The sequence below is a fragment of the Leucoraja erinacea genome, chromosome 6 (assembly GCF_028641065.1).
Source record: "Leucoraja erinacea ecotype New England chromosome 6, Leri_hhj_1, whole genome shotgun sequence".
Lineage (NCBI taxonomy): Eukaryota > Metazoa > Chordata > Chondrichthyes > Rajiformes > Rajidae > Leucoraja > Leucoraja erinaceus.
In genome coordinates, this window is record NC_073382.1 from 47,141,465 (window position 1) to 47,153,473 (window position 12,009).

General features: G+C 43.3%; 2 protein-coding genes across 2 annotated transcripts in view; both read right to left on the reverse strand.

Annotated features, from left to right (window-relative positions):
• The window catches only part of rpl21 (ribosomal protein L21), a 183,879-nt gene that overhangs the window by 125,399 nt on the left and 46,471 nt on the right, over positions 1-12,009 (reverse strand). The gene's annotated exons all lie outside the window — the stretch shown is intronic.
• Positions 1,235-5,072, reverse strand: gpr12 (G protein-coupled receptor 12). Its single transcript, XM_055636909.1, has 2 exons — positions 4,978-5,072; positions 1,235-4,726 (listed from the first exon to the last, which is right to left on the reverse strand). Exon 2 carries the CDS (start codon positions 4,699-4,701, stop codon positions 3,730-3,732), a length of 972 nt encoding a protein of 323 aa, XP_055492884.1. The 5' UTR covers positions 4,702-4,726; positions 4,978-5,072; the 3' UTR covers positions 1,235-3,729.

Here is a 12,009-nt window from a genome sequence, read left to right on the forward strand (position 1 = left end):
CTATAATTCTAATTATCATTCTGGGTCTGTTGTTTTAAATAATATGTTGAGAATAATTGTCGCAGGGGCTAGTGTTTAACTACAGGCATTGTGGAATGAGAAGTTTACTTCATTTAAGATTGTTGCATTTGGTGAAGAATTCTATCTAAATTGTTTATTCCTCTCTCTCCGGCCTGCATCGCCTATGAATATTTGTAATGTAGGTTAAATTTAGTAAGATATGGATTACTCAAAGAAATAATATTTTTTCTGAGAATACTTCCATTAATTTCGTACTTCACTTGGGTATGAACGTTGAATTCTCTAATTTTCGGTAAGTTCTCCAAACACCTCCCTCCCCCCCCTCCCCTCCCTCCCCCCCTCCCCTCCCTCCCCTCCCCTCCTCCCCCCCCTCCCCTCCCCTCCCAGATCTTACAATGGCACTTCAAGATGGCGGCGGCTGGAGGAGAGGTGCCGGTGAGTAAGCTGGGGGCTCACCTCCCATGTCCTCTGAGATGCTCTGGGGGTTCTGAGGTTGGCTCGATTAGATTGGGTGCCTCGCCAGGAAGCCGAGCACACGGGCCTGCAGCAAAACGGAGCGGCGGAGCAGCTGAGGAGGACACCAGCACGCCAGGCCGACCCCCTGCAACTCTGACCCAGTGCCACCGTCAGGACAACGGGCCTTTATGGCCAAGTTAAGACTTGACAATTTTAACAACTCTGAACTTGAAGGGTACAAGATGGTACCAGAAATATGGTGACCCTTGTGTATTTACTCTCAGTGTAATCTACCCTCAGTGTAATCTACTCTTCTTAAACTCTTGTACTTAGGTATGATTGTGCCTATGTATAGTATTTTTACTGAACTGTATGTACATGTAAAAAAGGAATTTCATGCTGCCTAGGTATTTAGTTTTAGAGATACAGCGTGGAAACTGGCCAACTACAACCCGTACCCTAGTCCTATGTTATTCCACTTTTCCATCCTACACACTAGGGAAAATTTACAGAAGCCAATTCACCTACAAACCTGTCCAACATTGATTTACGGGAGGAGACCGGAGCACCCGGAAAAAGCATACGTGATCATAGGGAGAACATTTCGTTGTCTCAAATGCATTTCGTTGTCTCAAATGCAATTCGTTGTCTCTGTACTGTACACTGACAATGACAATTAAAATTGAATCTGAATCTGAATCTGAACATAGAATCACCATACAGACGGCACCTGTAGTCAGAATTATACCAGGGTCTCTGGCGCTGTAAAGCAGCAACTCCACCACCATGCCACTGTGCTGCCCCTCTGTAGCATGTGACAATAAAGTACCATTAGAGTCATAGGGTCATACAGCAAGGAAACAGGCCCTCCAGCCCAACCAAGGTCCCCCACCTGCCCGCACTTGGCCCATATCCCCCTACATAAAGTACCATTGAACCATTGAATTGAACCATTGATAAATGCAAGGATGAAACCAGTTCCCACCTTCATGTAACACAACACACTGGTATACTATTTAGCTCATTCACCTCCCTCATAATAACTGCAATTCCATTTTTTAAAGAAATGACTTTATTTCATCACATTTTATGTATACAAAATTAATAACAATTTACAATGAAAATTATTTTCATTTAAATGATAATCGGAGAATGTAACAATAATCAGTGCTGTTCCCTTTTCTATGTGACATGATTGTGCCTTTTTTTGCTAAAATAAAGTGCATTTCACTATTAATATATAAAAAACACATTTCCACGTAACACGGTGCTTTTACATTTATAGTTCAGTTGCATTTTGACAGCTATAAAGAGACAACAGCGAATCTGCTTTCAACCCAGGTATTAGCTGTTGGATTAGATTTCTATGAGGCGTATGGATATGGAGGGATATGGATTATGTGCAGGCAGATAAGTGATGGTCATGGCATTGTGGGGTGGAGGGTTTGTTCTTGTGCTGCATTGTTCTATGTTCTACTTAAGTATTTTATATACTTACAAACATTACTTACGATCTAGCACGACAAAACTTCACTTACTATAAAAAGTAATTTACTGAGAATATCTATCATATTAGATAGTTGCTGGCAATGTTCACTTGGTCAATGATGGAAAATCTATATACTGTAAATGATGTGGCTCATGAACCTGCATTGACTAATAGCTGTTTCTGAATAAGGAACCATTGATGCCTGTGAACTAAAATACAACAAAGTGACATGATAATAAATATTTATGTGGATTTAAACTAATATTTTATCACGTTACACATGATATGTGCAGTTCCTTTTTCTGGTAGTATTATCTTTCAGGAAATTATTTTCTCCATTTAATCAGGAGGATTTTGATTTCAATGTAATTTTGTTAATATAGAGTGAAAACATAAAATGAGTTCAGATTCAAACAACGAAATATTCATAGTGTTATTTAAAAAAAAAGAATTTATAATGAAGACACAAGGAACTGCAGATGCTAAAATCCTGAGTAAAACACAAAAGTGCTGGAGGAACTCAGCAGGTCAGATAGCATCTGTGGAAGAAATGGATAGGTGACGTTTCGGGTTGGGACCCTTCTTCAGACTGAAGAATGTTTTACAATGGCTAGGTTCCAGAGTATAAATATGAGAGGCGTAGATAGGGTAGACAGTCAGAACCTTTTCCCCAGGGTGGAAATGTCCAACTCTACAGAGCTATAAGGTGAGAGGGGGAAAGTTTAATGGAGATATGTGGGGCAAGTGTTTTTACACAGAGAGTAGCGGGGACCTGGAATGCATTGCCTGGGGTGGTGGTGGAGGCAGATATGACAGTGCCATTTAAGAGGATTTTGAATAGGCACATGGAAGTGCAGGGAATAGAGGGATATGGATCATGTACAGGCAGATGAGATCAGTTTAATTTGACATAATTGTGGGCCAAAGGGCCTGTTCATGTGCTGTAATGTTCTATCTATGTTCTAAAGCATAGCTCAAGTGCTTAGGGATTTGGAAGAAAGCACAGATTATGAAGTGAAAAGTGAGAATGGGTTTCAAAGAGCAGAGAGCAACAACTAAGGTAGCGAGGAGACCATTTTTAGTTGGTTGTATTTAAAAATGTGCTTCTCTCCTCCCCTGTCCCTACCCCACATATAATTTCAGTTAATGATTCTAACTGTAAGTTTCTTAAAACTACATCCAAACAACAGGAAAACAAGATTAAAATCAACCAGTTTATCTTCTGCTGCTTACAGATTAAAACTAACGCATACAGTTCTTAAAATAGTAGATAATAATATTCTCTTTCTAACTTTTGTATATTGGAAGTATAACACATTATCTCAGAAACCAATTATATTATTAATACACATCTTTCACATTGAAACAACAAAGTGCAGAAAGTCCTGGCAATATATGCGGTGATTTATTAAGACATTGCTGTATGTATCGAAAATGAAATCACTTAAAATAGTTTCAAGAGTTTCGAAATGGAAGCGACCACCTGTAAATAATTTATACACCAGAAAATATTTGTTTACAAAAAAAAAACATTAGCCACGATAATTTTTTTGTAGATTTAAATTGCAGGGATTAAATGAAAAGACGGCGATGTTGGTACCTCTCGTAGGTCAGGTCGTGGAAAAGTCACCGGTGAATGAACCTGAACGTATTAATAATAGCGAGAAGAGTTGAAGTGAAATAGATCACGGTGTATTGACAGCAACGAGGAACTGCCTGAGAAAATATACAGTTGCTTTTAAGTGGATCCATTGAGCAATTCATTATACGTCGCTGGGGGAGCGCACTCGTAGTAAGATGTTGGGCGGGATGCAACCACAACAGATGAGCCAGAGAGCTTTCTGGATCTCCTGGTTTCGGAAGGCGTAGATGACAGGGTTGATGATGGAGTTGTAGGTGGCCGGCAGCAGGGTGGCGTACGTGTAGATGGACGGGTAGGTGTAATCGGCCACCAGACAGTACACGGTGAAGGGCATCCAGCAGGCAGCGAAGGTGCCCAGTATGATGGCCAAGGTAGACACCCCCTTCCTGGTGGTCACGTAGTGAGATGTGGCCAGGAAGTGGTGCTGGAGGGCGATCTGGTGGGCGTGCCTCATGACTATCTTGCAGATCTGGATGTACAGTTGGAGCATCATCGCGAACATCAGCAGGAAGGAGACCGAGAGCACGGCCACGTTGTTCTTGGTCAGGGGCTTGACCACGCTACAGGTGGACTCGTCCCTCAGGCAGTTCCAGCCCAGGACGGGGAGAAAGCCCAGGGAGGCGGACAGACCCCACAGGACCACCAGCATCACGTAGGTGAAAGTGACCGTCCTTTCCGAGTTGTATGTCAGCGCGTAGTAGAGAGAGAGGTAGCGGTCAATGGTGATGGCCATCAAGCTGCAGATGGAGGCGGAGAAAGAGGCCATCACCAACCCCACCGTCACCAGCCTCACCGCCTCCGAGGGCAGCAGGTAGGCGAACGCAAAGTGAGCTATCAACCCCACTCCGGCTAGGAGATCGGCCACGGCCAGGCTCCCGATCAACACGAACATAGGAGCTCGCAGGCTGGGGCTGTGGAAGATGGTGACCACCACCACGGCGTTCTCGCAGGAGATGACAGTGCCCGAGGTGCAGAGCAAGATGTCCCACGGGTTGATACCGTCCGGGAACGGCACCAAGGCAGAACCATTGCCCAGCGACTGGGACAACCAGCGACTATGTCCACGGGACGTGTTCTGAAGCTCTGGGTTCATTATCTCCCCCCTGTCTGGCCTAACGCTGGCAAAGAGAGAGACAGATAGAGAGAGGAGAGAGAAAGAGAGAAGTGTACAGTCAAGGACAGGTCCACTGCAAACACACATGAAATAACACCAGCCACCCGCCAATGTCGACAATACACCTCTCCCAAATCTCAATCTTCGCGTTCCTCCACACGCTCAACGGCAACCTAGCATTGTATCAGTGGAAGATTGCAACATGAATCACTAGACATGCACACATTGGAAATATAAAGAGGCTCTGCGGCTTACCTTTGAGCTCTGGCGCACTGTCCCCATGAGTTCCTTCTCACTGCACCATCTCCCCCTGCATTGCTATTGCTATTGCTATTGCTATTGTCCAGTCCAGCCTCTCCTCCACTCCGGGTCTCACTCACGGCTCCCCCTCCCCTCCCGCCGCCCCCGCCACACGGTCGCACACACACACACCACAAGCCGGGCTCCAGCCCCGATTGCTGCTGGCGACGCTGCCGGGGCGCATCGCTGTGTGAGCTGAGCTGGGATGTGTTCAGGGGGCAGCGACTCAGTCCCCACACACACACACACACGTCATTCACGGCAAACCAGACACAAGCGGCGCATTCAAGAGACCGCCAGTGGATCCCTCTCTCACCAGGTGCTGCGAGGAGCTCTCCTCTCCCCTTTCCCACAACACCCTGGCCACACTATAGCAGCCTGAAAACTCTCACATCCAGGTTAAGGAACAGTTTCTTCCCTGCAGCCATCAGCTTAATAAACACTACAAACTCTAAATAAGCTCTGAACTACATAGGCTCGGTTGCGTCTTTAGTTTTGTCTTTGCACTATTATTGGATGTGTCATCCTTTTTCTTCGCCCTTTCTTTCATCCTAGAGTTACTCCATCACTTTGTGTCTATCTTTGGTATAAACCAGCATCTGCAGTTCCTTCCTACACACTATTATTGTGTGTTTGTTTATTTGTATGTACACACACCCACACAAACACACACATATATAATATATATGTATATATGTAAAATACATATCTATGTACATACATACAGACACACACACATATATAATACACACACACATACATATACATATATATATAATACACACACACACACATATACAGTATATATATAATAACACACACACACACACACACAGACATATATATATATATATATATATATATATATATATATATATAATACACACACATATATATAAAATACACACACATATACACACACACTCACAAATACACACAACCTTTTCATTCTTTATTACGGTATTCACAGAGTACCACATTTACATATCTGTTGTGCGGCTGCAAGTAAGAATTTAATTGTTTTGTGTCAGGACATACTGTATGTGCCTATGCTCAGGTCTTTTATTGAGTATGCTGTTGATTTTTTACAATGCCCTCCATAATGTTTGGGACAAAGATTCATCAATTATTTATTTGCCTCTGTATTCCACAATTTGAGAATTGAATAGTAATAGAAAAAAAATCACATGTCATTAAAGTGCACATTGTCAGATTTTAATAAAGGCCATTTTTTATACATTTTGGTTTCACCATGTAGAAATTACAGCAGTGTGTATACATAGTCCACCCATTTCAGGGCACCATAATGTTTGGGACACAGCAATGTCATGTAAATGAAAGTAGTTATGTTTAGTATTTTGTTGCATATCCTTGGCAGGCAATGACTACTTGAAGTCTGTGATTCATGGACATCACCAGTTGCTAGGTGTCTTCTCTGGTGATGCTCTGCCAAGCCTGTATTGCAGCCATCTTGTTCTGTTCTGGGGGCTAGTCCCCGTCAGTTTTCTCTTCAATATATAAAAGACATGCTCAATTTGGTTCAGATTGGGGAATTGAGCATTTGTCAGCTTTGAAAAACTCCTTTGTTGCTTTAGCAGTATGTTTGGGATCATTGTCTTGCTGTAGAATGAACCGCCGGCAATTTGAGGCATTTGTTTGAACTTGAACAGATAGGATGCGCCAATACACTTCAGAATGAATTATGCAGGAATGAATTATGAATTATACCATCAGCAGTTGTATCATCAATGAAGATAAGTGAGCCAGTACCTTCAGCAGCCATACAAGCCCAGGCCATACCACCCCACCACCGTGTTTCACAGATGAGGTGGTATGCTTTGGATCTTGGACAGTTCCTTCTCTCCTTCATACTTTATTCTTGCCATCATTCTGATTGATATGTTAATCTTCATCTCATCTGTCCACAAGACATTTTTACCCAGAACTGTGGTTGCTTTTGTAAGTACTTCTTGGCAAACTGTAACCTGGCCATCCAAATGTTGTGGCTAACCAGTGGTTTGCATCCTGCAGTATAGCCTCTGTATTTCTGTTCATGAAGTCTTCTGCAGACAGTGGTCATTGACAAATCCACACCTGACTCCTGGAGAATTTTTCTGATCTGTCAGACAGGTGTTTGGCGATTCTGCTTTATTATAGAGAGGTTTTTTCTGTCATCAGCTGTGGAGGTCTTCCTTGGCCTGCCAGTCCCTTTGTGATTAGTCAGCTCACCAGTGCTCTCTTTCTTCTTAATGATGCTCCAAACAGTTGATTTTGGTAAGCCTAAGGTTTGGCTGATGTCTCTAGCAGTTTTATTCTTGTTTCTCAGTCTCATAATGGCTTCTTTGACTTTCATTGGCACAACTTTGGTCCTGATGTTGATAAACAGCAATAAAAGTTTCCAAAGGTGATGGAAAGACTTGAGGAAAGACAATGTGCTGAGAGCTCTCTTATACCTGCATTAAGGAGGCATTTAAACACACCTGAGCAATTACAAACACCTGTGAAGCCATGTGTCGCAAACATTATGGTGCCCTGAAATGGGGGGACTATGTATAAGCACAGCTGTAATTTCTACATGGTGAAACCAAAATGTACAAAAACCCCTTTTTATTAAAATCTGACAATGTGCACTTTAACCACGTGATTTTTTTTCTATTACAAATATAAAATTATGCAATACAGAGGCAAATAAATAAATTATGGGTCTTTGTCCCAAACATTGTATGACTTTATGTCTAATATTTTAAGAGGGTTTGGATACAGGGGAAGGAAATTATCCTTCAACATTTCTTAATGACCCCAACTGGAGAACATATTAGGTTTTGGGCACAGCACTACGAGAAGGAATTGTCCTTGGAATGTAAATTCACCAGAATAATATTAAGGTAAAGTGCTTTAAATTATGGGAGCAGAATGAACCATGTACGATATACATGGAGCGGCACTGTGGCCCAGTGGTAGAGTTGTTGCCTCATAGTGCCAGAGACGCAGGTTCGATCCTGACTATGGGTGCAGCCTGTAAGGAGTTTGTATGTTCTCCCCTTGACCACGTGGGTTTTCTCCGGGTGCTCCAGTTTCCACTCACACTCCAAAGACGTAGAGGTTTGTGGGTTAATTGGCTTTGGTAAAAATTGTAAATTGCCCCTAGTATGTAGGACAATGCTAGTGTATGGGGTGATCGGTAGACAGCGTGGACTCAATGGGCTTGTTTCCGCGCTGTATCTCTACAGTCTAAAGTCTAAAGGTGATCTGACAATAAGCTAATCAAAGTACTTCAAATGTTAAAGTGATTTAATAAGGTGGATAAAGCACAACTATTTCCATTCATGGGGACGCAGGGGAAATAATCTTAAATTAGAGCAAGACTAATTCAGGAGCAAAACCATGTGGGACTATTTTATACAGAGGGTGGGATAAATCTAGAATTCTCCCCAAAAGACTGTGAATGACAAGATTATTAGGCTTTTCGAGACATTGAGATAAAAATATTTTTATAGTAAACATATCAAAGTATATGGGCCAATAGTGCATAAATATAACTGGTTGATGAGGCATGATCTTATAAAGGTGTATAAAATCATGAGGAATAGATTGGGTAGAAGCACAGTCTCTTGCCCAGAGTAGGGGAATCAAAAACCAGGGGATATAGGTTTACGGTGAAGGGGGAGAGGTATTATAGGAATCTGTGGGGTAACGTTTTCACACAAAGGGTGGTGGGTAATTGGAACAAGCTGCGGAGGAGGTAGTTGAGGCAAGGACTATCGCACCGTTTAAGAAGCATTTAGACAGGTACATGGATAGGACAGCTTTAAAGGGATATGGACTAAATGCAGGCAGGTGGGACTAGTGTAAATGGGACGGTGTGGGAAAGTTGGGCCGAAGGGCCTGTTTCCATGACTCTATAACTAAATAAAAGTGTCAATCAAATGGCAGAATGGGCTTAAGGAGTTACTGTTCTCCCCAGTGTTCCTTTGAAACAAGGGAGGTATTTCTTAGCAGTAGAAGCAAGGAACTGCCGATGCTGGGTTACAAAAAAAGGACATAAAGTGCCAGAGGAACTTGGTGGGTCAGGCAGCATCTCTGAACAACATTGTTAGGGTAAGGATCCTGACCCTAAACGTCACCTCTCCATATTCTCCAGAGATGCTACCTGAACTGCTGAGTTACTGCAGCACTTTGTATCCTTTCAGCTAATTTATACTATGAGGAATCATATAAGACATCCGATATTCCTTCATACACTAGATGCTTTTTAATTTGTTTTGCCATGAAGCAAATAGAATGAAAAATTATGGGAGATGTTCTTTTGCATTTTGGACTAATCACTAATGTCAAATTTCCCCTAAACCAATGCAAAACTTTTCTTGCATTTGTTGTAGCGGCATAGCTATTAGAACTTTCCCATTCGCATCTGAAGAAGGGTCCCGACCCAAAACGTCACCTGTCCATGTTCTCCAGGGATGCTGTCTGACATGCTGAGTTACTCCAGCATTTTGTGTCTTTCCAAAGTTTTCGATTTTCATTTTCATGTCCCAGAATATTCCAATCCCATTTCCTATTCCTTCTAAATCCATAGCTCTTGTTTAGTTTAGTTTAGATTAAAGATACAGCTCGGAAACAGGCCCTTTGTTCATGCTTACTAGCGATCCCCATACACTTGCACTATCCTACACACTAGGGACAATTTACAATTTTTACCAAAACCAAATTAACCCACAAACCTGTACATTTTTGGATTGTAGGAGGAAACTGGAGCACCTGGAGTAAACCCACGCGGCCACAGAGATAACGTGCAAACTCCGTATAGACAGCAGCCGTGGTCAAGATCAAACCTGGGATCTGGGGCTGCAAGGCAGCAACTCTACCGCTGTGCCGTCTGTAACTCTTAGATCCATTGAGACTAATAAAGTGTAAGAGGGTAAACGGCTCACAGTTTTTAACTACTTCTTCAGTGCTCCCTGCACTGATTTTAAGATTGTGCTTCACTACTTTTGTGGTGTTTGCAGGAGGAGATAACTTATTTGAATCTAACTTTGGTTCAGAGATACAGCTTGGAACAGGTCCATCAGCCCACAGAGCCTGTGCCGACCATTTGATCATCTGTTCTCAGTAGTTACAGGGAACTGCAGTTGCAGGATAACAATAAAAAGGCACAAAGTGCTGGAGTTACTCAGCAGGTCAGGGAGCATCTCTGGAGAATATGGTTAGGTGATGTTTCAGGTTCATAATCATAATCATAATCATATTTTATTAGCCAAGTATGTTTTGCAAAATACGATGAATGTGATTTGCCATACAATCATACCAATAAAAAGCAACATAGGACAAAATACATTTTAACATAAACATCCACCACAGTGACTCCTCCACTGTGATGGAAGGCGAAAAAAAGTTCAATCTCTCCCTTCTTTGTCCTCCAGCGGTCGGGGGCCTCTAACCTTCCGTTGACGGGACGATCTTACTCCCGTAGCCAGCGGCGGGCCGCCTCGTCGGGGCGATCAATTTCCTGCATTGGGGGGAATCTCAGCTCCCCGCGCCGGGCGATCTACCCCAGGTGGGGGCTAGTCGAACATCGTGCGGCTTTTGGAGTTTCCCGACGTCGGTCTCAACCCGAGATTGCGAGCTCATTGACGTAAAAGTCCGCAGGCCGCGGTTGGAGCGTTGATCCCAGGCAAGGAATCGGCTCCGATGGTAAGTCCACGCCCCGCGGTGGGGCTCAAAGTCAGTCCCGAGCAAGGCCTCCAGCTCCACGATGTTTGGCCGCAGAGCGACCGGAGATACGATCTGGAAAACAATCGCATCTCCGGCAAGGTAAGAGATTGAAAAAAAAGTTTCCCCTGACCCCCCCCCCCCACAAAAAACAATCCAGAGAACATTAACACATACTTTTAAACACATTAAACACAGGGTTGGTACCATTCTTCAAAATTATCATGGGAGGGATAGAATGTTTGAACAGTGGAGGGGCAGGACAATGCGTGACAACTCTGAGGTGGATACAGGTTGGACATTGGCCAGAGATGAAAAAACAGAAGGTGGGAGACAAAAGGATTTAAGAGCTGTGAATTGTGAAGCTAGAGGAAGGAAATGTGGGTTCTATGTTATCCCACTTTCCTATCCGACAACTTCCGAATCAGGATTGAACCCGGTTCTTTGACGATGAGAGGCAACAGATTTAGACTTTAGGCTGGAGATACAGCGCGGAATCAGGCCCTTGGGGCCCACTAAGTCCGCATCGACTAGATAACACCCAGTACACTGGCACTGTCCTACATACTAGGAACAATATACAATTTTACCAAAGTCAATTAACCAATAAACCTGTACATCTTTGGTGTGTGGGAGGAAACCAGACCAGCACCTGGAGAAAACCCATGCCGTCACAGGAAGAACATACAAACTCTTTACAGACAGCAGCGACAGTTAGGATCGAGCCCGGGCCTTTGGCGCTGTAAGGCAGCAACTCTACCGCTGTGCCACTGTGCCACCCAGTGCTAGCTTCTGTCTATTTTGCAGTTGCCGCTTTACTCAAGGGAATGCAACTGTTGGAGGTAGTGTCTCCTTATTTTTCATTGCAATTCAAAAATATTATTTTCTCTGTGATCACTTTTGTGTTTCAATAATAAATCACCAGAGAAACACATGGTCTTCAACAGGATGTCTGAATTTGCAGAGATGCTCCTGAATTGTTTTCTGTAAATTGCCCCTAGTGCGTAGGATAGAACTAGTGTAAGAGTGATCGCTGGTCGGTGTGGACTCGGTGGAACGAAGGGCCTGTTTCCATGCTGTTTCTCTAAACTAAAAACGTAACTATACAGCGTGGAAGCAGGCCCTTTGGCCCACCGGGTCTGCACCGACTTACAATCACTTATTTGCACGAGTTCGATATTATCCCAGTTTCGCATCCTGCACACTAGGGGCAATTTGCACAAGCCAATTAACCTACAAACCTGCATGTCTTTGGGATGTGGGAGAAAGCCGGAGCAC

What these genes read in the sequence shown, in the direction of transcription:
- gpr12 (XM_055636909.1), bottom strand. Translation starts at nt 4,701, where the DNA reads ATGAACCCAGAGCTTCAGAACACGTCCCGTGGACATAGTCGCTGGTTG.